The sequence below is a fragment of the Botryllus schlosseri genome, chromosome 14 (genome assembly GCF_051294905.1).
Source record: "Botryllus schlosseri isolate E-star chromosome 14, Bs_hap1, whole genome shotgun sequence".
NCBI lineage: Eukaryota > Metazoa > Chordata > Ascidiacea > Stolidobranchia > Styelidae > Botryllus > Botryllus schlosseri.
This window is the reverse complement of record NC_137249.1, coordinates 25645706-25673224: the sequence shown is the minus strand read 5'-3', so window position 1 is coordinate 25673224 and position 27519 is coordinate 25645706. Positions and strand designations below refer to the sequence as shown.

At 40.7% G+C, this 27519-nt stretch overlaps 1 protein-coding gene across 1 annotated transcript in view; it reads left to right on the top strand.

Moving 5' to 3' along the window:
• LOC145455751 (uncharacterized) overlaps positions 1-17857 on the top strand; it is a 31130-nt gene extending 13273 nt beyond the window's left edge. Inside the window, exons 4-10 of the mRNA XM_080333729.1 lie at positions 3114-3247; positions 8571-8690; positions 9571-9692; positions 10151-10313; positions 15468-15595; positions 16313-16405; positions 17670-17857. Coding sequence (XP_080189855.1) covers positions 3114-3247; positions 8571-8690; positions 9571-9692; positions 10151-10313; positions 15468-15595; positions 16313-16405; positions 17670-17811 — 902 coding nt within the window. The 3' untranslated portion in view covers positions 17812-17857. The remainder of the gene's footprint in view (positions 1-3113; positions 3248-8570; positions 8691-9570; positions 9693-10150; positions 10314-15467; positions 15596-16312; positions 16406-17669) is intronic.
• Positions 17858-27519: the final 9662 nt, after the last annotated feature.

Below are 27519 nucleotides of genomic sequence, written 5' to 3'. Positions count from 1 at the left end.
TGTCTACTGACGTCCTCCTCCATTCGCCGGTTGACATCTGACAGATGACTGAGAGTGGGCACCCAACATCTGTGGCCAGAAAAGCTGTTGCTCATTCTTCCTCTGCGGGTTCACCAACGTGGTTCCCGTGGGCGGCAGACGTTCTAATGCAGTGGTTCTCAAACTGGGGGTGGGGGTCGTGGAAGCATCTGACAGGAGGCGCGAAGTCGCCTGAGAGAAATGATTTTCTTGAACTCGGAATGAGTTTAATTTGTGCTGAAACCTCCATTTTCAACAATGGAAATAATCCTAATTAGGTCTAGTTCGATTTGAAATGTCATAATTCAGCCGTACCATCCACACACTGATGCTAGATTTTGAGTGATACCGAATCTTGCACTAATCAGAAGATGCCTCTAAATGAAGTGTAACTGGTAAATGCGTGTAGCTGCCATTGGTTTTTGATTTAGGTTGTGGTCAGGTCCGTTCGAGCTAAGATCAAGTGGGGTAATAGAAGGGCTTAGGCACCAACATCGCTAAAATATCTATGTGCTACATGTTATCATTGCACGTGGTTATGTTTAATAAATTATTCAACTGCAACTACATATTTGAGAAGCCATAATACCTCCCGTGCCACCAAACAATGCATTGGGGTTGCAAACATTGGTTGCTCTTTTTAATACTTTTCGATACGACGATAAGAGAGGGTGGGCAAAATTTTTTATCAAGGGGCGTGCCGAAAAAAAGTTTGAGAACCGCTGATGATGGCCTGCAGGTGTGAGGCATCTTGGTAACAATGCAGGACAGATTCCCATTGTGGTCTGCGAGTCACTCGGTTCTGATAAAGACATTGGGCATATCTACCATGTATTGGTACTCCACCCAGAGTGCAGGTGTTCTTACTCTTTTTGCGAATCGATTGAACGTTTCTTCAAACCTTCGTTCAAATACTCGCAATACTGGGTCACAGTGTCTGGCTCCCATTTCCGCACCAGTCACCTTTTCCATGAAGGACTTCATGTCACCATGCTTATCCTCAGTTAAGGCAATTTCCATGGTATGTTGATAGATAGCTGCATCGACGAGGAGGTGAGGAGGGATTGCCTTGTCAAAACATCCTGCATCCATGATGTGGATGGTTGTTGTGCTTCCAGCATAGATCAACTGGATCACATCTAGTAGCCCAGAATATTCCATGTTGTCACCAATTGGTCCAAGATAAGATTTCAATAGGTGAAAACTACTCAACCTTGGAATGACTGGTAAATTTGTCTGCTTCATTATATATATAGCCTTCAGTCGAATCGGAAGGTCGACGGTCACTATAGCTACCCCAACGCGCTGTGTGCACTCGTTAAGACTGGCGAAAAAGGTTTTGAGGTCATCACGGTCTCATTCAATAACTGGAAGGAACTCGATCTGTGCGCGCTGTTTTGCATCATTACCATTGATTCTCTTCATCCAGCCATTCCAGTTAGAATGTTGTAACTCAGGATCGTTGGCTTTATTAACCCAAACCACTGCTCATAGCGTGTTACCTGGATAGATGAGCGTCTGATCCAAGCTGATCCATATGCCAAGGATCAGAAATGATAGTGAAACAGCGACGAACCATTCAGTAACAATTGACAATGAACTCACACAAGGCCGTGCTGGATTCATAGCCGCTTTTTTACTTTGGTCAGTGTTGCCAGGTTATCTTACAACAAGCAAAAAAAATCTGAAAAACAAGCCCAAAACCAGCGAATTTTTAGCCGAGACAAGCCCAGAAACTAGCAACAATTTTTATTATGCAAAACATTTTATTTACAATACAATTCACTCAGATATAGGCCTAACAGATGAAACGATGTCATTTTCCTGTCCAACATCCACAGTGTCCTGATACATGCTTTCATTAAATCGCTCCAGCATGCATTTCGTAGGTTTGAAAACGGTACAGCAAACATTTTGTACGAGGGTATCACAAACCTTGACACCAACGAGCGAAAGAATAGTAACAGATCATCCTGTATTTTTAGATGATCGCCAGATTCGGACTGAAAAAGCTTGTTGATTTTGTTGAGTTGTTGCAAGATTGGTGTTAAAAACTGCAAATACAACTTGTTAACAGGCTCACCATACATGTTTGATAAAAAATCAAACAAGACCAAAAACAAGCAACCCGCGACTCCTGAAAATAAACCGCTAATCGCGAAAACGACAAGCCCAAATTCGCGGGAAAACCGCGAGGTTAGCAACACTGACTTTGGTACAATTGCGTCCATCTTATAGAATGGAATGATACAGAAAATACCGTTTGAGACCTTGCTGCATGGCTTCTAACTGTATTTAAGGAATTACTGAACTGGTTTTAAGCCTATATATGTGTGTGTTACCCAGTATTACAGTATACAGAATTTGTTGAATCGTTCGGTATCGAATTACTGAACGGTGTACTTATGACTAGATAACTATGCCATCAGTGCCATTACTTTTACATATATTTCCACAAAACAGCCTGTAGTAAAATGTTAATTTTACCAATGAATTGAGAAACATGAAAAACCATTATTAAACCCATCCTTAGTTACTTATAGCCGATAACGATATTTTTTTCTATTTTTTTATTTTATTTAATTTTTTCAAATTTGTAAAATTTAACAGCTTTTTTTCCTGGGTTTCCCACAAGAGTTGAACTTCAACATTTTAACACATGTTACAAGAGACCTTGACAGACATATTGGTGAAGAAATTGTTTGGTAACAATATAGTTCACAGATTTGTGAAATATTTCATAAAATGCCCTTACTAAAGTGTAGAGGAAATTTTTAAGGGTTAGATTTTAGGTTGTTGCGAATGAAGACTCAGATTCCGTACATCAGAAATGGGGAATGATGAGAAAAACTGTAGGACGGCATGACAACCCAAATTTCTTTTTTTTTCATGTTTCACTCCACCCTGGTTTTCGTGACCAATGTAGGTTCTAGGATGCCTGAGTGAAATTGGTTTGAATAAATAAATCTTTTCTATGATTGTCATGTGATCTATGCTGACAGCAGTTTGTCAATTTTGAAAATTTCTACATGAAAGAAATCCTAGTACTACAAGATGTTTTTGCTGATGTTGAGCATTCCGAAAACCTTTTCCAGGTCACGGCGTTCTTTCCACTTGCGAACCTGTGAAAAGTAAGGTAATCAAACAAGCACAGACAAAGATGGAAGTTCGATCAAAAGCTGATTATCCGTTAACATCAGGATTCCCTTCGTCACTTCAACAATTGACGGTTAGCAGGGGCGTATTCAGGGGGGGTAATCGGTGTCCGGTACCCCCCGTTTTCAAGCTCGATTATCCCCCTTCCTAAATCTATTTCCATTCATCCAATATTTCTTATTCTACTAAATCGATAATCCCCGTATTGCCGTGCAGCATCATCACGCCAGAGACCGAGCAAACAACGCAGTGCGGTGCAGAGTTGGATCAATTACATTATTTCAGTTCAATTACAATTACAATTACAATTACTTTCATGCATGTTTCAATTACATTACAATTACAATTACTCCATGCTAAAAATATCAAATTACAATTACAATTACAATTACAATTGCTGCTGTTGAACATGTAATTGAATAATCATAAATTCAACCGTGCTCCTTGAAAACCGTAGCGTCGTAATTAACAACAATTCAAGTATTCATGTTTCATTCATGATGCGCAAATACCCGTTAATTAATAAAAAGAAAAAACGTTTTCGAACTATTCCAGTATGCAGTATGTCGTTGAAAAAAGTATTATAATATATACACGTGTTGGATTTGCGTATATAGTATATAATTAAAGAAATAATATTATTTTTATCGAGGGACGCAGAGTAGGGATTAGGATGAGGAGTAAAAACAAAACCGTGCTTTGTCAGATAAGACGTTATATAATATCCAGTGGTCTGGTTATTTAGCCAGACGAAGTAACGATGCAGCATCGTGATCTGAAATCGCATTGTAGATTGCCAACCCACGGATAGATGCGCAAGATGTGAGTCACGGATGAATGCACCGACAAGCGTACTGCAGAGCCAGCTAAAAGCAGCAAACTTTGTAGATTGTTCAGAACAATGCCGATTCCCAGACTTTCAAGACTATTTTGGGATGGTCCCATTACCTGGAAATATACTTTTATTGCGGAATCAGTGCGACACTAGCTTTCGATTAGGACCATACATATCAAATTTCGACGCTTGGATCGCCAGCTATGGGACTATCAATTCCGCTGCTTTTAGCCGGCTCAGCAGTTCGCTTCTCGGCGTATTCAATCGTGAGTCACGTGTTGCGAATCCATCCGTTGGTTAGTAATCTAATAATTGTATACAATGGCAGCCGAGGTCAGTATAGCGGTAAAAAAAAAAACTTCGCCCGCAAGTGCGCAGTCAAGGGCTTCCGCGAATGGATCCATCAAATTCCTTGTCGACATTTAAAGAGAATGCATTATAAGTCAATTATTTTATGTTGTGCTTGTCAGGTCTCAATAGCAATTTAATGTAATTGAAATTGTAATTGAGCAAAATTTTTGTCAAATTACAATTACAATTACAATTACTCAAAATAAAAATGCTTCAATTACAATTACATTACAATTACATTGAAAAATGTAATTAATTACATTCAGCTCAATTACAAATTACAATTGATCCAACTCTGGTGCGGTGATGCGTTTTTCTCGTATTGTTCTCTCGTCTACGGAAGCCCAAAAAGCGCATCGTCACATGGCTCTCTCGCCACATCTGAACGCTATTATCCAGTTACAATAACACTCGCATTAGACGCCATGAAATTTCGATGCCACGCGAGTTGGTTTTCGTGTTAACAGTTTACTATCAACAAATGTTTAGAACGGAAGTGCGGGCAATTAGCGAGTCCCTGATCGCTACCGAACAATTCAATACGCCGCTTATCAAGGCGTATTACATAACCTCGGCGACGATTTGCGCAAGGCAAAATGTCTGAGTTAGAATCTGTTCTATAATGGCACAGGTTTCAGGTTGTTCAAACCTTTCTCGTCTTTTACAACTCAAGCCTTGACCGTTGACACACATCTTCTGATGGTTATGTTTAGATATTAGCGGAATTCACTTACGCATGCACGGCGCACGCACAATCGCACATGTCTGCGGACATTCGATGTCATTCAGTTCAGCAATGTCACTCTAATTACAATCGCTAATCAGCGAACACCTAACGGCGTTGTCACCAAGCCATCGAGAGATTGGAGCCAACGCATGCTAGGCTCGAGAGATCGGAGCCGCTAGGCTCGAGACGCGATAGTTGGCCACATGGCCAGCGATGATATCTTTGTACCAGGTCTGTTGCAGATGCGATTGTGTAGGCAAGCGATAATATCGTGTGCGCCAATGCAGATGTGATAGTGCAGACAGCGATGGTACAGTACGCACTGGGCCTACTGCTGATGTGATTGATCAAGCGAGTGAAACTAGGCTTGTTGGAGACACGATAAATCAGCCAAGAGCGTCCCGAGCGCAGGCAATGTTCAATGTAATGTTGCAATAACGAGAAGTTATAGTCTTTGCCTTGACAATTCGCAATTGTCACTTTTGCACCGCAAACGCATTTAGGAATGCATTTTGATCGCGAGCCTAAGCCTGCGCCGGGCCGCTGTTATTCACGTGACGTTTACCATCTCCACACACCAAAAATACTGCACTATCTTGACAGACAGTAGATATCATATCGATTTAGAACAAAATTAATCCAGATCATGAGCAAAAACAGGCTGAACGATTAATACAAACGAAAACAGACTATAATTCATTTGCTTGTTTTTACAGTCGAGTGTTCGTATTTGAGCGCGAATCGAGAGATCTCCCGCTGTGCTGTAATATGATCGGCGCGCACCGTCGTGATAACATCCTCGCTTTGGTAATTAACCGTTTCGCACCGGCGTGTCTATTTTTCGACATGCCGGTACGAGAGAAGGGTGCCGTAATTGAAACCACGATATATTACATATTAATCGTGCTAGGTCGTTGTTGTTCATTTCTGTGAATAGATATTGTTCGTACAAGTTCATTGATACCTTGTTATTTGATATTTATTATATCGAAGACGTCAAAATCGTATATCAAACACCGTAGATCATTATGTTGCAAAATGCACTCTGTGGACAATTCGCGCGTCATTGACCACTCTCAGATAACGTTCTGTATGTTTCGTTCTAGCCGCCTTCGGGCATAGTTGTTTCATTATGTCAATAGCTAGTGTCCATACAAGTCCACACATATCTTCATATCTGATATTAGTTACATCTAAGCTGATCAAAAGCTATGTGATAGGCCGCGTGACAAAAATATCTGACGAAGCATCATTTCGCAGACACGCGCGTTCCTCATACCCGCCATATACACTGTCGTTTAGTTGGTTTTATTCGTCATAACTAGCTGTAGTTTGTTGCTATGAATAGCGATTGTCAGTTTCTGTTTATATTGTGCTAAAGCAACTATACTAGTTAGTTTTATACCGCTCAAGGTTTCATTCGAAAACCGGGAAGCGAATTCCGTCAGGCTACCGTACCAGCCTCAAGCACATGGCTGAATACCCGTCACATAACGTGAAATATATCGCGTTCTAATAGGCATACACCTTCAGAGATTGTGTCTGTGAATTGTTGTTGTCTATATGATTCTAAATAACGGCTAATGGTAAAGTATAATTCGGAATACATACAATATTACTCAGCGATTATACCTACGCAAAAGCGTGCGTCTGGGTATACAAAGAGGTGTCGTACATCGATATATATCTTACGTTGTAGTAATGATAAGCATTTGCAGTAAATCATTATGGTAAGGACTGTAAATATCCGTCTACGAACACTAAAATGACTAATATAGGGTCACAACAGTTAAGAGTTATATGCCTTCGAAGTTACCATACGCGCGCGAATCACGCGCCATGACTCACTCTCTCGGCGATCTGCCGCGAGCTGACTAAAACGGTCGGCATTGTTTTGATTAGAAATTAGCGCCTGCTAGACGTAGACCGTCGACTCAGGGCTCTCTAGAACGATGAATTCTGAGCCTATACAATACACCAGACTGTATGGTCGTCGAATACCTATACTAAGGTTCATAAGGTCCGCAATTTAGCATTTCTGTTTCCAACCAACGTTTTCACGGCTTGCTCTTGATATAAGTGGCCAGACACAGAGCTCGAAATGATTTGAGTGGCGCAATCGGATCCGCGTTGACATTCTGAATCGAACGCTACCTTGTTTACCGGGCTCCAATCCCATTAAGGCACAGTTTTTCGATTTTGAAAATTGAAGTAAAATTTTTCGAAAATTGCAGCTGTTGCCATTCGGTTAAGGTCAAGATACCTGGCTGTCTCTCTTTCCGCTGTTATCATCACTTATGGGTTATAATGATATGTTTAGTTGTACTTGTTTTTGTATATGCGAATGAAGAAGTCACAAACACGAGTAAGATGATCTGACTATGGTAATTTGTGCATGCATTTATCCTGATCAATCGGTTAGAACAAGGAACACCCTCTCCTTTTAAAAACACCCCCCTTTTCTAAAGGTACCCCCCGTTTTTTTCGGCTAGATGCGCCCCTGACGGTTAGTATCACTCTGGATTTGGTTAATATGAGGTTTTAGTTTGTTTCTGCAATTGATAGGCTTGTCGAGTTGGAAAAATTCAATATCACAACAAACATTTTGTGTTCCTACTTTGCAAAATATATCGGTATTGGCCATGAGAGGTGAACAATATCGGCAATTTTTGCGCCGTAACAACATGACAGTAACCAGTAATGAGTCAAAGAATTATAATCTGCGAGTGCTACACTGGAAACATTCATCTATTTCTTATTGCTTACAGGCAGAAGTGGTCAAAGCTCAGAGTAGTTGTCGTTGGTACTAGAGTACAATTGCAAGGTAGTGAGTTTCCAGTAGGTAAGAAACTATCATTGAAATACTGAAAACTGTTACATGGAAATAGAAGAAGTCTACATTCACAACCACTTGACCGACTTAGTGATTTGTGTAAGTATTCAAAACTTGAGAATTCAACAAAGTAGAGGTATCGTAATTTTCCATCTATTATGCGCAAAATTTTCCCGAATTTTTGTCCTAAAATTGGGGGTGCGTATTTTGCATGGGTACATCAAGCCTTGAAAAAAATCTCCCTTAAAATGTACATTGAAATCACACCTTTCTTCATGTTTGTTTTAATCGCGCATCACATTCAGCCATCGTGCCCCGTAATTCGTATTATTAGTGTTACGCGCTGCCAATGAGCGAGAAGCGTGTTACCAATTAGCGTCTGCGCTACACAACAGCAAGCGATCTCCTACCGATTGGGTTTTACCGTTTGTACGCAAGCAAAATTAGGCCATTGATTTCTGCATACATTGGGGCGTACTATATTCGGAAAATTACGGTTATTTATTATCAGCCACCTCTGCTTACAAATGCCCAAATGCTGCTTTTCTAGTTTATTTCATGTCCAAACATAGCAATGGCTGTAAAACTGTTCGCATCAATGCTATGAAATTATTTTGCAACCTTGTCAAACATCCTTTTTTTCTACAAAGGTGTCGGGATGTGAATTGCGGAAGTTTGATTCCCGGATTCTACGATTGCACCATCTCACGCATTTGAGTCTTTCCAACAATAAACTTGACAAGTTACCGGAGGATATTGCAAATATGAGGGTAGGTTGCGGACAGACTCGTGCAAACGACTGAATCTTCAAAACTCACAAGTAGAACTAACGACATTTGAAAATTATTTACTGAAACAGGAGCGGACAACATACGGCCCGCGACGGGATTTTGTCCGGCCTGCAGACAGTTTCTCGTTTTATATGATAATGTGGCCCGTGGCCCAAGTCTGCCGAGATTCCCCACTACTTACTTAAACGTCAAGTGTTAGTGACTGTGTGCTGCGTGCGAGAGTGGAGATTACGCGTAAGTTCGTCGAAGCGGGAAGACTTGCAATATCGGCATTTACTATGTACTCATTACTCAACCCTACTGAATTAATATCTCGGTTAATTTGGGGTACCCAGCTTAAGGAACGCCTTGGAATCTTAATCAAGGATTGCACCGTGTGTTAATTGATCAGAGAGAAGCAGACATGGCGGCGCCAGCATTACAATGCTGTTCTCAAATCCACATTGTCTTAGTCATTACCGCAAGAAATGGCATTGAAGTGACGTTGCTGTCGTTAAAATACATTCATTAAAAACTTGTTCCTTGTATACGTGGATAAATGGGCGAATAATGTATCAATTCGGCAATCCGAGCAAGTACTTGATTTCCCTATATCCGGCCTGCCGACTGGCGAAGTTGCCCGCCCATGTACTAAAACCACTGACTTGTAGATAGTATGAATTGCCGTATTGCAAATGAGCTACGTAATAGTAGATATTGAATTGGCATTCCCAAAAGGAATCTGTTTCTAGTTGAGTTAACTGTAGACGAACTAGTCTGCAAGTCTGATGGGTTATTTTTCATTCTTTATATCTGATAGTCCAGTTTGGTTCGTGATCTTCCAAATTTTGAGATTTGTAATGCCGTACCATTTCTCCAGTGTCTATCAAGCCTGGACGTTGACAGCAATCAAATAACGACCTTGCCGCCAAGTCTGTGCTCGAGGAATTCCAGACTGTGCAGCACGTTGAAATCCCTGACGTTGTCCAATAATAAGATAAGGTTTGTAGTTTCTGTTTCTTTCATAGGATGCAATGTGTTTTCCTGCAATGCAGACATATTGTCTTGTCATGGCAGACTTGGACAAATAGATAATTCTAGTTTCTAGTTGCCTAATTGCGCTAATTAGAACAAAACAGCGATACTCTAACTCTAAAGTAGGTTTTGCAATGTTTATATGATTTCATTTTAGTTCTCATTTCCTAAAAATGCTGCAAGAGATCTGTATCGTGCGAAACGAGTCAAGCTTAATATACAGACGTTTGCTTGGAAGTGAACTTTTATTTTGTTGTATTTCTTTTTATTTCGGAATTGAATTCCATATCATATCCAAGCTTCCGTGAATTCATTCATCCTCATTTTGATCTAATTTGAACAAGGTCAACATGTTCTGATTGTCCAACTCCATGTCCAGGGTTTTATCTCTCCAACGTATCATTCGATAGCAAGCTCTCTTTCAGGTATTTGCCTGCCGACATGGATCATTTGTCGGAACTGGTCAGTCTTCGTGTAAATGGAAACCGACTGAGACTGCTGCCTCATGGTATTGGTCGTTTGAGACATTTGAAATATCTGCTGGCAAGGGAAAACTTGATTCTGTTCTTGCCATTTTCTCTGAAAAAAGTGAGTTGAACTTACATTTTGAACTTGTGTGGCTTTTTGGTTACGATACGTGTGCAAAGTTTTATGTGGCCCCCCAAAAAAAGGCTTATGGCTGGAGGCCGGCCGATGGGTTCGCCGATCATATCATATGAAATGAATATGAAATAATTATCGGTACCGGTCATGAGATGTGGAAAAATATAGGTCATTTTCGTGACGTCACATCGTGGTAGTAAAGAGTTGAAGAACTATCATATGTGATTGCTAGTCTGGGAATGTTGATCTATCTCGTATTGCTTACAGGCACAAATGGTGAGAGTAGGCATTATTTGGTAGAGTCATGTACAAGTAGAAGTGGCGATTTCCAAGTCTGTAATAAATTGAATATTCCAAGCCTAGTTTCACCTTGAAAAGGAAAAGTGCTAAGGAGAAGTGAAAGTACTCTGAAATCTTAACCATTCAAGTCCTTAATGCTTATGAGACAAACCTACTTTGAGTATTCCGATTAAATACAAGTAAGTAGCCTACTTTATTACTGACGACTTTAGCTTATAGACGGACATATGTAGCCTATTTTAGTTTATTTCAAGCAATGTCTGTAAAGCGGTTCAAGTAGATGCTGTCTACTTTTGGAAATGGCCCTTACACTAGACGTCATGTCTTTTGAGTACATCGGGGTAATCAGTGAACGCACAGACAGCCTTGTAACCAAGTCACAAGGTCCCTCCCGAATCACAACTTTGTTAGTTATAGTGTTAAGACTCGAGTCCAAGTCATTGTGATCATAGTCCATACTGTTCATATTCAAGTTGGATTCTGTTCAAATCGTTTCGTAAAACTCAGTTTGGGTGATATTGAATGCCTTGCGTTCATACAAAAGTAATTTTATTCACTTTCACATCTTCTAGCCCTATTTGACAAACACCAATACCGATAAACGAAATACTATTAATGTGGTAATGTGGTAAATTTCTGTCTTGGCAGTCCCAGTTTCGACTCATATGATTTGGTTGGGTGATGCGGGATGACTCGATCAGAAGTCAAGTCATAACACCAAGAAATCGATACTCGAGTCGAACTCCAATCGAGTCATTACAACCCTGCTGCTAGATATCGGTATCAACTCAAAAATCTGAAGTCGGTCAGGCTTTTTACTCATGTCCATGCCAAAAATAAAAATGCCAAAGATAAGCAATTTTTGGCATATACCAAAATATAGATTTTTGACAACGTTTTAGGTCCGTGGTTCTCAAACTGGACGGCGTGAAAGCATCTGAAGGGGAGCGCGAAGCCGCAATTAACAGAAACATTTTCCGCGCGATTTGCATCCTGCTCTTGGTGTTTGATCTCTCTATTGTCCAAATTCCATATTCGAGAATACCCTCAACAATAGCCATAACCTTTAATGCCATCAACTTATCCTTTTGGGTTGCTAGCATTCTGATTTCTCTCTTTACTATTTTGTGATATCCCGATAAGGGGGGGGGGGCGCAAAATTTTTCACTATCAAAAAGGGGGTGTGTCTAAAAAAGTTTGAGAACCACTGTTTTGGATAGAAATGTCAACAAGTATTGAAATAATTGTGCATGAAGCGACAATGCTAGTGTGTAACAGTGTTGGGATCAAGTCACTACCTTCGAGTCACGAGTCATTTCGAGTCATTGCACATTTTAAGTCACTCGATTTTTAAAGGTGACTCGAGCCGAGTCGAGTCAAGTCAAGTCACAATTCAAGTCAAATTGCCTTTTCAAAGTATGAGGCATGATTACGTCATTGCATTTTGCTAGCTGTCTGAAAAACAGATTGAGTGGTCATTAATTCTGAACCGATGAACCAATATAGAATTAAATGTACATGCAAGAAGGCGCTGTATTGCTCACATATACGTAGAACTGTCAAAATTGCGAAACTAATTGCTAAGATGCAATAAATTACCCATTGACATATTGATAGGATAAAATTCGAGCCTGCATCAAATGGTTGAGAAGTATATAACTATATTCGAATTAAATTCCAATAAAACAAGAGGTTCGGCTAAAGTAAGACCAGAGAATATTTTGATATTAAATTATTTTACTATTAATTTACGACAACGTATAGCTGTAAGCTTCGATCACTTCGTTTGTGATGGATTTATTTATGAGAGAACAATTGGAGGCTCATCAAAACACGATCATTGAATGATTGGTCGCTCTCACAGGTTACATATTAGCGATTTTTATCGATACCGAGTACTTGATGACTTGAAATTGACTCGTGAATTTTGCTCCGAGTCACGAGTCAATCCACTTTTCTGAAGCGTCGAGTCAAGTCAAGTCATTTTAGCAAAGTGACTCGAGTCAAGTCAAGTCATACGAAAAAGGTGGGTCGAGTCAAGTCATGACTAGAGTCATCCCAACACTGGTGTGTAACGCTAAATTCCTCGATTGAAGCCAGTGAACCCTTCGAAAGGCCGCAGTCTGCCGTCCAAGGGATCTATGTAATGAGAATGAAAATCTTAGCGTCAAGGCAAAATAGTCGATGACTGAAATCTGAATTTACGATATACTGTCGATTGATCAACCCGGATACTATATGATATCCAGCAATTAGACGGATGTAGCTCATGCCAAGGACTTTTCCTATTGCAGCCTCTCGTGTAATTATGTTACACAATGAAGCTGACACGCGCGGCCCATGCTGCATTTGAGTCGACATGTATATAATTTCATTTACTTTCAACTTGTTAATGAAAGTGTCAGCATATCGTGCAATCACATGAAATCTTGTTGGATAATAGCAGGGTTACTGTACGTCCTCCTTTTTGAAGAAATGTCCCCCTTCACCCAGATGTTTTTTTAGCCAATACCATAACATTAAAAAGTGGGTGATTTGTGAGTCGAGTCAAAGTGATGACCTTTTTTAGTCAACACAGCAAGATTTTCGGTAAACATTTAAAAATCAGTTGTTTTCAATTTCGCTAAACTAACTTTCCAGATTCGAAAATATGGTAACTGTAGACAATGGGGATATAGTTTCATCAATGAACAATTGAACGATGAACAGTAGGGTTGTCCAAAATTTGGAAAATCTTGAAAATACCCCGTGATTGTGTCTCATTCCATAGATTATTGATAAAAAATAACAATGAGCCCAAAAGAAGCTCACGGGAACGCCGTTAAGATTTCGGCCAAAGCGTTTTAAAGAAGCTGCCCAAGAATGGGCGTGCCACCGACCATAGAACGGCGAGAAGACTAGTAATCAAATAACCACGGCTCCTGAATGGCTAATTGGCTATGCTTCAATGATCACCACAGCAACAACTTGCTGATTATGTGCTCAAGGAGTCTGCTACCGGCAGGGATTCTGAAATCGCGTTGTTGGTAGGTTGGCAGATGATGATTTAAGATTAATTCAGGATATGTTAAGGTACGAAATACATGATGAACAATCACCAGCTGCTTCACAAAAACTTCTACAGCATGACTGCTTCATTGGAAGGAAACGGCTGTAGCCTACATGCCGTGTTTTCACCGAGGGAAAGCAAAGGCGCTTATGCAAGCGGTAAACGAATTCCCCGTTTGGAAAGGATCCATTATCAGTGAACACAAATATAAAGCTTATCAATGACACGATACCGTAATTTGTGTGATCTTATTAGGCTCAAGCTGTAATATATAGGTGACGTTTTGAATGATATTGGAATCGGCTGAATCAGCGGGTTATGCTTGGCACTCATCAGATGCTTACAGTAAATTGAATTCACTTGTAAGTGTTGCTAAAGTCGCTAATGATAACGCACACTCGCACAGGCTATGCCCAATGTGGTATGTCAAAGTCCCTATTCATCCCGCAGAAAATAGGTGTAAAGATAATCACAGACTATACTGCATAGTATCCAGCATAGTTTGGACATGATATCCAGCATTGTGCTTACTTTACACCTCTTTTCTGCAGCATCATTAAGGACTTTGACAACACTTACATGTGAATTCAATTTGCTGTAAGTATAACTGCCAAGCACAACCGGCTGATTCAGTCAATCCCTAGAGCATTCAAAATATCAACTATATACTACAACTTGAGTCCAATAAGCTCACACAAAGTATAGTGTCATGGTCAAGCTTTCTATTTGTATTCACTGATGATGGATCCCTTCTGAAACGGGGAATTCGGTCACTACTTGCATAAGCGTCTTTGCTTTCCCTCGATGAAAACACGGCATGTAGGCTACAGCCGTTTCCTTCACAGCAAAGCAGTCATGCTGTAGAAGTTTATGTGAAGCAGCTGTTGATTGTCCATCATGTATTTTGTACCTTAACATGTCCTGAATTAATCTTAAATCATCATCTGCCAACCTACCAACAACGCGATTTCAGAATCCCCACCGGTAGCAGACTCCTTGAGCACATAATCAGCAAGTCGTTGCTGTGGTGATCATTGAAGCATAGCCAATTAGCCAATCAGGAGCGGTGGTTATTTGATTACTAGTCTTCTCGCCGTTCTATGGTCGGTGGCACGCCCATTCTTGGGCAGCTACTTTAAAACGCTTTGGCCGAAATCTTAACGGCTTTCCCGTGAGCTTCTTTTGGGCTCATTGTTATTTTTTATCAATAATCTATGGAATGAGACACAATCACGGGGTATTTTTAAGATTTTCCAAATGTTGGACAACCCTAATGAACAGTGAACATGCACATTTACACAAAGCAAAATGCCTCAGTCGCCAAGAAGTAACCCCATCAATGCCTACCCTACACAGGCCTGCAAATATTCAGTACTGTATTGCTTTTTTTTGTTTGCCTGTTGGATATCTTTTCATATTATATTGAATATGAAATCCACTCGTTATTTCTAACCATTAGTTAGCCAGTGAAGGGCTGTGATTCAAACGTATCAGCAACAATTTAAAATTGTCATCATAAGTGGTATTGTGATCTGTGTGAGTGCAGGTAATTACGCATGCTCATCAAATCGCTATTCGCATTAGATATTGCGGAAGCAGTTGGTCGGTTTGTATTGGTTGAATTGACTTTCCAGCACCGCTGTCAATTCGGTTTTTATTACCACAGTTTCATAACCCAAAGTGAATAGTGCACGTTTGATATGAGGGATTACACGATGCAGCGTTTGACATCGTTAATCCGAGTATACAAAATGAATTCCTGACAATGCCAACTTTGCAATTTCTTTCAGCTGTCGTTGCTGGAAATTGATGTTGCTCAAAATGAGTTCGCTTCCATAGAACAAGCAGCCACTGTCGATCGTTTGGTGTCTGTGCCTACACTACAGGATCTTGCCGGCAGTGTTTTACTTCGTGAGAGGTGGGTGGTTTCGTTTTGAAAACGCATCTTTTTGGCAGTTGCAATATAAAACAAAAATATCTAGCAGGCAGGAAAGCCACCAGTCCATGCCACGTAGTAGTACGTTATCAAAATAAATTGAAATAACAAGGTCTGGGCAAGTTCGAGTACCTGACAGATTCGGTTCTGAGTCATGTATAAGGGAAGGATTCATCCTGACTTCACTATGGTCTTAATGATGTGGAAAGTTGAGATATGTCCCATATACGCGACCACAAAGAAGATTTGATATTTTTTAGACCATGCTTATTTCATTGCTCTTTGTGACAATGCAGTGGGTTGACCACGACTTTGCAGATATATCATTTTCAATAACATGCGTAGCCTTGCACCAAGGTTTGCTATGCTGCGAGATGACCAATCGAGGCTTTCAGCCTTTCACAGAGGAAAATAGTATCGAAACTGTGCATACATCTTGTTGGGAAATTAACCCTTTGTGGCAAGGAGCATATCATTTTAGTACCTACTTGAAAATCGTCTCTGGTCACTCTCGCTGTCTAAACTTGAGTACGGTAGTTTAATCAATGTGCCAAGCCCTACCAATGATGGCAGGAACTGTAGGAACTCGTGATGCGTGAATATAACGTGATAAATTCGCTTTGAGAAACAATGTGCCGTATAGGCCTATCCGAGTGTAGTGTTAAATTGTAATGGTGGTATTTTGCTTTTATCTGACAGAATTCGCTTGGACGAAACAAATTCGACAAAACAGTGCCAAAGTATGATGTTGCTGGCTAGAAATTGCGTTGTTTGCGCCAAAGCAGTATTCAAGTAAGCACAGTGTTAATGAATGTCTGGTACAATCATCCCACTATTGAATCGCACTTGTACGAACTGCAAATCAAACTACAGCAACTCCCTTTTCCAAACCCGAAACTGGAATAGAACGAACGACCTTTGAAAGTCCGCAACTAACTAAAAGACAACCAACTAATATCTGATAATACGAATTACTGAACTGTACTGACCTAATTAATGCTAAAGATAGCATCGACATTTCTGAAGACGACGTAACTCGTTTGGTTGGGAAGGTGTTTTGACAGTTCCGAACCATCATTTTTTGTGTTGGTATCTTGGGATGTCATAATCACACTACGCAAGAACGCATTTTAGTTCATGCCGTTGGTCTCCAGCGTTTAAAGACTGATGTGACATGTTTGCACGCACTGCATTCCTTATTGTCAAGCCGCTCAATTGTCTTCAGCTTGAAATGGTGAGATTAAGCAAGTGCAATGGCAGCTAGAGCAATATGAACGCATGTCGCGACCTTATCAGTACAAAGCTGCTTTCTACCAAATACATGATGGTTTGAAATTCGATAAATGTGCGCTTCTTACTAGTCTGTTCCAGCAGCGATCAAGTTAATTCGAATATAGAAGTCTCTCGTCCAAACGAATCAAATAAAATCCGAATTTTTGCACTCAGAATCTACTTTTGCATCATCGCACACAACTTAATTCAACGTTGTGCAGTGCATAGTCCATCATGCGAGTGACATGTTAAACTACACCCAAACTAAATTACATGGTGATTCCATATTACGACTGTATCAAGTATTCAAGAATGAGCACACAAATCAGGGGTATCTAATCCTAGATATCCCTGACACAAATGTGGTTAATTCGCCACGTATGCCTGACACAGTTGGCTCCTGATTAAGACATCACATTTTGGCAATTGTTTTCTGATTTGGATTTTGAGCTGCATTTCCCGATTAATACTGCTTGATCAAACACGATTCATGGTCCACACGCAATTCCGTATTCCCATAGTATAATGTGCAGGTGTTTTTGTGAAACTGGTTATATATATGCATTGCATATATATACAACCCCTAGTTTGTGATGCCCTGTGCTAGAAACATTGAAATTTAGAAAATGAGCAGGGATTCTGAATTGGATGAAACTATAACTTCATCTCGTTGACGAAACCTTGTCACATTTGATTCATGTCAACCTTCAGCTAATTTTCCATCTAAAAATATATGGCTATCTCTCCTGAACGTCTATGAAATGCGTTGAATATGTATTTCCAGGAGTTACCTCAGAATGTTGGTTGAATTTGATCTTCGTCGTCTCTCAGAAACGGTGATCTACTGCGACCGAGGCTGGGGATGCAATGCGCCATTCGATGTTTTTATATGCTCAAAGACTTGTTTTAACCTTTTTCGATTGTAAATACTAATTCAATGACACTAGTAAAGAAGTTATTTATATTCTCAAATGTTGGTGAACAGTAATCAGGTAGAAAATACAACATAAGTTTTAGTTAGAGGGGGCCAGTCACAAAATACTTTTGGTTGTTGGCTACTAGCACTACTTAGTCAAGCGGTTATGTTTTTGGACTATTCCCACAACTGCTTTTGTACACCTGAAATTTAACAAGTTTATTTCAGTTTTATGAGTGATATTGTCATAAGTTCAAGTTTATTCATAAAATTTTATTCATGAAATTTCACCACTTCAAAACATCACAAGACTGCAATAGGTCAGACACCTACCTAGGCCTAGGCGATGTAAAGAGGAGGCACGCACAGTAGGGCTGTACAAATATAACTTATTTTTTCTGGATTCGAGTCGTTCAGTTATCAAATTGTCAGGATACCCTAAAAAACGGTGCACACCAAATTTGGTTCAATTCTAACAAGTATACGGCTCCGCAGCAGAGTTGGATCAATTACAATATTTTAATTCAATTCCAATTACTTCCTTGCATGTTTCAATTACATTACAATTACTCAATGCTAAAAATTTCAAATTAATTTCAATTACTGGTAAATATGTAATTAATTACAATTACTTTTAAACAGGTAATTGATTCAGTAAAGAGGTGTTCTTTGACAACCGTAGCGACGTAATTAGCAACAATCTCAAGCTATTCAATATTCATGTTTCACTCCTGATATGTAGAATCCCCTTTAATTGATAAAACTAGAACGTATTCGAAATATTAAGATTTAGTTCAGCCCACTGGTTCTCTAACTTTTTTGGACACGCCCCCCTTTCAGAGATGCCACTCCTGGGTTTTTCCACCCAGATCTGGGTTTTTCGAGCATCACCTGGGTTTCTGGGTTTTTGTGCTTGAAATCTGGGTTTTTTTCAACATCATGTTTGTCAGGTCAATTTTACGGCGCAAAATTGATTATTAGCTTAGTAAGATCTTATAATATCGACGGATTCTACTGTGATTGAGTCTAAAGAGACCCATTTACTATTAAAATGAGAGTTCTTGGCGTGATGAGGTAGCTTAATTGAATACTGACTACTAGGTTGCAGAAAGTCATTTTCACAAGGCAACTGTAGCATTTGTTTTGCAATTCAAAACGATTTAGGACTTGAATACTAGCGCTGCAACAAATTCGTTGTGTGTCAGTAAATAGTATGTAACTGCTGTAAAGTATGCAATTAATGCACATGGAAAGACCAAATGTTGATCTAGCTAATTTACCATGTTGACATCAGAGTATATTCACTTTGAACAGGGACACTCCAAGAGACAGTTTGGGCACCCAGGCAAGTTATTCAGAGGGAGAGGGGTTTGTCAAATTCAAATGTACCCTTAATTTCATGATCTGGCAGTTTATTTTTCGACTAAACATCCAAGATAAAAGTGCTTGTCCCAGGTTTAATGAATCGAAAGCTATTTTTAATCTATCTGGTCAGCTCACAGTCACTGGAACTATACCCTAAAATCATCCTCATCATAGATGGGATTAGCATTGTGACAAACATTACGAATATATGATAAACTACGTATTGACCGTAGAATGACGAATGCCCGTAGCAATGTGTCGAGAGGAAAGCATCATATTTCGATGGATTTGCTCATTTAACTGAGCAAAATGTATAGTATGAAAATGAACAGTTGGGATTTCAATATCAAGGCTATAGCGTGCTCTGTCGTGGGCGCGCGTTCTTCTTGGTCCGCGGCTCGATAAGTCAAAGTAGACAAGTCAGCATTGCTCTTTTATTAAAACAACTAAAACTCGTCCGACGGGGACTAAAAGACGACTGGCTCGGACGGTGACTAAAAGCGACTGACACAACATAGGTTCGCAACAGCAACAAGTATAGAAGCATAATCAAATCAGTGATCAGCGAGGGTAATTAGGATAATCGTGGAGCGGTACGCTACAAGGGCCCCCCTGGTTGGTAAAAGCTTTAGGATATAATATGGACACTACATCAGTCAACGATTTAACTACGAATGAATGACGCTACCAGCATGACATGGCAATGATTACAGATTAGGTTTCGAAATACGAGTACGATTCTAATGGTATAACGAATACGATAGCGACGTGGGTGTGGTATGGTAAAGCTATAACGACAAAATGATTCGTTTAGCGATAATATGCAGTTTACAATGTGAAAGGCTCAAGACACGATTTACAGAACATTAGAGGAGATGTAATGCCTGTTGCGAAAAAAATACAAGTGATGGCGGAAAAGTAAATGAGAACACACTAAATATCCATTTTAAATACTGGTGACAACACAAAATCATTCAAGTGATGTGGAGTACGAATATTACGGCCGCTGGCCGACACAGAGTTCGTTCGCGAAATATCAGCTTGCGGTGGCGTCAATTCTTCGAGACGCTCGATGGGAAGTCTGCCAGGTATAAGCCTGTCGGTTGAGGCGTCATACGGACCCTTATTCGTTTGAATTGAGAAACATTTACTAGTGCGTTTTAAAACTTGATGTGGACCAGAATAAACCGGATCGAGTGATCTACGATGACCATCTATCCGCAAGAAAACGTGCGTGCAATTATTCAAATCGTTCGGGACATAAGATTTTTGATTCGAATGAAACCTAGTCGGCATCTCACCCACGGCCGAGAAAAAGCGTTTCAATTCACCAACGTAGTTGAAATCATTAGCGTTATTACCACTGGAAGAAGGATTGACTAATTGACCGGGTAATCGAAGGGAAGTGCCATACACAAGCTCTGCTGGTGAATAACCGAGATCTTCCTTGACAGAACATCGCAGCCCTAAAACAATTAAGCCTAAATGATGATACCAATTATGAGGACTTTCTAATGCGCGGAGGGAGGCTTTCAATGTTCTGTTATAGCGTTCGACAAGGGAATTTTGCTCTGGCTTATACGCCAAGGTTGTGATGTGCAAAATACCCAAGAATTGCATATACTGAGTCCATTCCAGCGAGGTAAACTGACTTCCTCGGTCGGTTATGACTTTACGGGGTGAGCCGAAATTCGACACCCAGCCAAAACTAAACGCATCAATAACAGTTTGGGCACGAATGTCCATCATTGGAACACATACAGGCCAGCGAGTATAGCGATCAACACACATCAAAATATACGAGGAACCGCAACTATTCGGGAGTGACAAAATGTCCACGTTAACCGTATGAAAGCGCTCGGAAGGGACGGGAAGATTATTAATTGCAGTTCGAGTATGCCTATGAATCTTCGATCGTTGACACTGCTGACAATGACGGACGAAATCGTTCACATGACGTTTCATACCAGGCCATACATAACGTTCAGCTATCAATTTAGTGGTCGCGCGTATACCGGGGTGCGAAATATCATGCACACTGTGCATAACAGTATCTCGAAGCGGCGCAGGGACGTAGGGACGTTCTCTACCAGGTAACGATTTGTCGAAAATGATAGGATCGGTTAACTCTTCGAAATGTACTTCCGCGAGATGCAAGGAGTGGTCATTGGTGTTGGCGAGGAGGTCTTTGAGCTCATCGTCGTCTTTCTGGGCTTGTAGTAATGCTTCCGCTGTGATGGGAACAGTGTTCGGAAAAATTGCGTTCACCTCGAGTCTGGAGAGCGTATCCGCAGCCGTGTTCAGAGTCCCTTTGATGTGTCTAACGTCGTCGGTATATTCCGTGATGAATTCCAACTGTCTTGCTTGACGATCCAGAAGTCTGTCGGTTGGATTCCTTAACGATTTTACAAGGCCGTCATTATCGGTAATCAGTTGAAATTTCCTACCCTTTAGTTGGACATGAAAATGCTTGATTGCTGAATAAGCCGCTAAAAGCTCACGATTAAATGCGGAGTACTTGCGCTGTGTCGGGTTCAAGGTTTTCGAGAAGAATGCTAAGGGGGACCACGAATCATCACTTTTCTGTTGCAAAACAGCTCCAATTCCGATTTGACTAGCGTCAACCACGAGTGACAGTTCGACATCATGAATCGGGTGGAACAATATGACATTATCGGACAGTTCGGTCTTGATGCGTTCGAAAGCTGTGTTAGCCCTATCTGTCCATTTTACAAGATCGCGCTTATTCGATGCTGCATTGGCCACGTCATACAGTGGCTTCAAAATCTCGGCACACTTTTTGACAAAACGGTGGTAATAGCAGACTAGTCCAAGGAATGAACGTAGTTGTTTTACATTTTCGGGACGAGGATAGTTAGAGATTACTTCAACCTTAGACGGCAAGAGACTAATTCCCCTTGCATTAACAAGGTGACCTAAAAATTCGATTTCTTCCTTACCGAAACTGCACTTATCAACATTTATGACCAGTCCGAACTTACGAAACCTTGAAAACAATTTCGACAATGTTGCCATGTGCTCTTCTTCAGTCCGAGTCGCAATTAAAATGTCGTCTAAAAACACAAAAATATTGTCCAGTCCTTCGGTTACTTCGGATATAAAACGGCTAAAAGTACTACAAGCGTTGGTCAAGCCAAACATCATCGTCGTTGGTTGGAATAGTCCTTCGGGACAAATAAAAGCAGCCTTCTCTTGATCGTCCGGATGAAGAGGAATTTGATGGTACGCCTTCGCTACGTCAACTTTGCTAAAAACATTACAGTTCGACAGTTCATTGGTAAAATCACGCAGAAATGGGACAGGCCAGCGATCCTTGACCGTCTGATTGTTTAATTTCCTATAGTCGACACATATCCTAATATTGTCTATCCCCTTCGGTACGACAGTGATGGGAGAGGCGAAAGGCGATTTTGAGCGAATGATTACACCGGACTTCAACATCTCTTGCAATCGATTCTTCACCTTCTGTTTCAAATGGGGTGGCAATGGGCGACAGCGAGATCGAGTGGGACACCCGTTAGTAATAATTCGATGTACAGTACCGTGATTAGCTCGTCCTGCTGCATTCCGTGGGATGGTAATGTCGCTGAAGCTCGACAAAAGATCTACATATGGCGTATTGTGATCAGGCGCTATAAAGTTCAAACCGCGAACTACTGGATTACACTTCCAGCCAGGAATGAAACCTCCTGAAACAGTATCAATCAGACAATTGCTCCTCAAATCAACGACGAGGGAAAATCGCCTAAGAAAATCAGCCCCCAATATGGCAATGTGTGTATCGGCAATATAGAATCGAAATCCATACTTGTGTCTATCGGAGAGCTCGATCCGCAAATATCTCGTTCCAAACGTCGCAATTTTTGATCCATTTGTAGCGTACAGATTTGGTCCTGGTTTATTCTTGAAAACGTTACTTGAAGTCGGTAGAACAGAAACGGATGCTCCTGTATCGACGAGGAAAATCTGCCCTGAAATCGAATCTCGCACATGCAATAAAGGGTTTTTACGTTCGGAGTTCACTGTTGAAAATTGTTGCGATCCCTCACGAGGCCTCCGTCTAAAAAAGGGCGATTTGAGGAGTAGGAACAGGGTGGACGGCAATTTCGAGCTCGATCACCGAATTTATCATGATAAAAGCACAACTGATTCGTACCACGCAGATGAGCAAATCGAGTTACCTCACCACGTGTCTCTGAACGGTTTGACTGCGTCCGAAAAGCTGGTCGATCACCTCTAAAGGGTTCACGGCGAGGAACGGTACTACGATTGAAATTGTGCGAGCTTTGTCCGCCCGATGCAGGTAAATGTCGTGCCGAAGGTATTGCCTTCAATTCCCTGACCTCTCGAGCTATCGATAGAACAGTTCGTTGCAATTCATCTATTTGATTAGTCTGATGATAACTGTAATGATTTGAACCAACACGAGGAGAAGCGCGAGTGTATATACTATCAGCTCGTAGGGCAAGCTGTTCCACGGTATCGTCTACATGTGACGACAATATCCCAGCAATATGATCTGGCAAATGGTGAAGGAACGTTTCCTTTAAATAACAGTCGGAACCTGGTGTATTTGATAGAGCCCCCATTGCATTTCGCAATTTTTTCAGAAGTTCAGAGGGTTTTAAATCCCTACAGCGATCACTATAAAGCTCCTTAACACGGTCTCGTAATGGAATAGCGTACTCACACATCAAAAGATCTCGCAATACTTCGTAGCAGTCGTCGTCCTCTGGGGCCGGTAACTTCAAACGAATCGATTCGAGCTGGTTGCCGTCTAAACATCTCAGGACATGGAAATACTTCGCCGCGGAGTCGGTAACACCATAACTGGAAAATCCGGCTTCCACCGAAACAAACCACGACTCTGGCGAATGGGACCAGAAATTGACCACCGGTGGCGGCATCCTCGGGGTACCATTGAAAGTCGCCGAGCTCGCAATATCGTCTATCGATTGTTGTCGTCGTCTTCGTCTAGTAGACATTTCATGTACAGATGAGCAAGGAGTTGCGTCGGAAATCGTGTCGGCTAGCAAGATCACGTCGGCTAGGATGACTAGCGAAATCACATCGGCTAGGATGGCTAGCGAAATCACGTCGGCTAGGATGGCTAGCGAAATCACGTCGGCTAGGATGGCTAGCGAAATCACGTCGGGGTCACCAAAATATAGCGTGCTCTGTCGTGGGCGCGCGTTCTTCTTGGTCCGCGGCTCGATAAGTCAAAGTAGACAAGTCAGCATTGCTCTTTTATTAAAACAACTAAAACTCGTCCGACGGGGACTAAAAGACGACTGGCTCGGACGGTGACTAAAAGCGACTGACACAACATAGGTTCGCAACAGCAACAAGTATAGAAGCATAATCAAATCAGTGATCAGCGAGGGTAATTAGGATAATCGTGGAGCGGTACGCTACAAGGCCTAAAACTTCTTCTATGTCCGTATAACTGTCATTGATGACTCTCAGTCACTGTTTTGCAGCTATATCATAGAAATTTGAGTGAAATAGAGGATCTGGGTTTTTTCCACGTCCAAATCTGGGTTTTTCCAAGATTTTTCAGTGGCATCTCTGCCCCCTTTATGACAGTGAATATTTCGTGCCCCCCTTATCGTCATAGCACACAATGAAAGTTAGCAATCCTTACATTACATATAGTCTGATGATATGGAACGTTATGGCTGTTGATGAGAGAATTGTCCAATACAAAATTCAGACCATACACCGAGCAATAACCATAAAACGGAGGTGAATCGGACCAAGCGCGGAAAAGATTTCAGTTCACTGGAGCGTCGCGCCCCGTTCAAATGTTTTCACGTTGCCCAAGGGGGAGTGGGTAAGCCCCCAGTTTGAGAACCACTGGTTTGGCATATATTGTACTTCACAAAGTTTTCTGTTGATACTGAAGTATGGGAAACAGCTTAGCGTGACTGAATTATCTAGTTATAACGCAGCACGCATAGAACACCGATGTAAATAGGCTAATTATTACATGTGGTGACTGTTTACTATGGCCTTGAAGCACCTCGTCGTCATCCTGGTTCGTACCGGATTTTCACTGGTGCGACGAATAAATGATTGATTAATTAAATGATTATTTTATGTTGTGATTGTCAGGTTTCCACGAAAATGTAATTGAGATTGTAATTGATCAAAATTTTGATCAAATTACAATTACACAAAATAGAAATGCTTCCATTACAATTACATGAAAAAATGTAATTAATTACATTCAGCTCAATTACAAATTACAATTGACCTAACTCTGCTCCGCAGTACCTATTAAATTTTTTAAATTAAACAGGAAAATTGAAGGAAAAATTTTTCTGTCAACCCCATGAAATTGTTGAGCTGTCTTCAGAGATGATGCAAAACAAATTTGACTCAATTCCAACTAGTAGAAGCGGAGTTATTGGAGTTTTCCGTTGATATTTCTCGGATTCTCGCAGCACAATGACCGTAACCATGACCCTTGCGGGGTTGCCATTGTTCAGAACAATGCCAATTTTCAGACTTTGAGGTGTATTTCAAGGGGGTTCCATTGCCCTGGTTGGATTTTATAGTATATTTTCGGAATCAGTGCAACAGTAGCTTTCAAATAAGATCAACTTTATTGAATTTAAGCACGCGGGTCTTCAGCTATGGGATTAGCAATTATATTGCGTTCAGATTGCTGAGCAATAATTACCTCCGGGCAAGCAAGCGTGACGACGGGTGTTGCGTATCTATCCGTAGATTAGTTATCAGTATTCGTGTGTAAGCCTATATACGTAGGCGCGGGTTGCATTTAAAACAAAAGTCAATTAAAACAATGATTAAAACAAGTTCCTAATTTAAAACTGTTTTTATTGTTTTTTTCAAGTCATGACGTCAGAAATATTCAGTTCTGACGTCATAAACTAAATTATCACCGAAGTGCGGCCTGTTCTACAGCCTTTTGGGCGCTTCATGCCAGCATGGGTTCTTCTGATACTCTTTAAATCCTTGATCCAATCGAAGTTACATTATGGCATCCTCTGTTGGGGGGCTGCCAGTAAAACTGCACTCAAGCCACTGCAGAAACTACAGCATAAAGTACTCCGAATCATAGCTAGGGCCCCAAAGGGGCCTGGCTGCCCATCCAATAAGTCGCTGCTGAAGAGATTCGGCGTCCTAAACATAGAAGATATGCGGAAACTAGAAATCGCCAAGTTTATGTATCAGTTTCACTGCAGTCGTTGCCCCGAATATTTCAATGACTTCTTTACTTCGGAATCAAAAGCGCACAAGTACAACACGCGCGTCCACGTCGTCCAAATATCATATGATCGACCGAAAAGATCATCGCTCTATCAAATATGCCGGACCTGATGTGTGGAACAGTATCCCGTCGGCCATCCTACAGTCGACGAGCATGTCCACATTCAAGTCGAAATACAAGCAATTACTACTAAATAAATACAGTCCATCCTCAAGATTACCGGACCACGACTGACCTATCGATCTCGCTTCCCATGACATGCCGCCCTATTTCTTGTCGCTTTCTTTTTCTATACTATCTTCTTTACTTCATTCAGTGTGCATGCCTCCTCTTTACATCGCCTAGGCCAAGGTGGGTGTCAGATTCCATAGACAACCTAGTCGCTTCGACATCTTCCTTTCTTTCATTGTATCGCATTTTTTGTGGTGTATTGAACTGATAAAATTGCTAATAAACCAATGATGATGATGATAATGGATTGACATTTACAATTGAAAATATAGGGTAAATAAATATAGCTCCTTCGACGAAATAACTGTACTATAAAACTGATGCTACGTCAGCTAAATAGGGTGGTAATTGTCCGTTGACTCATATAACATGCTTTTTGTAAAGTATTTACACAATTATGGCATAATTTTACAACTTAAAATTTTTTTATAAAGATCTTTGTTTAAAACACTGTTTTATCAAGTACCCAGTACAATTTGAGAAAAAAAGTCATTTTTGAATACAACTACTGTATAGAGAGAGAGAGAGGGAGAGAGAGAGAATCTTTATTCGTATACATTACATATCAACATAACACTACAAGAATGTGACAGTGAAATGCGACATGCAAGGTAGACGGGAGGCTCGAGTCTTCAGAGCCGAGCCAAGCTTGATGGTGTACACTAGGGCTGTTCAAAAATAACTTTTTTTCCCGGATTCCAGCCATTTACTGATTAAATCGTCAGGTTACCCTAATAAACGCTGCACACCAAATTTGGTTCGATTCTAACAAGTATAGGACTCCGCAGATCCAATTAAAATTTTTAATTTATTATGGAAAATTGAAAAAAAAAAAATTCCAAATTTTTCTGTCAACCCCATGAG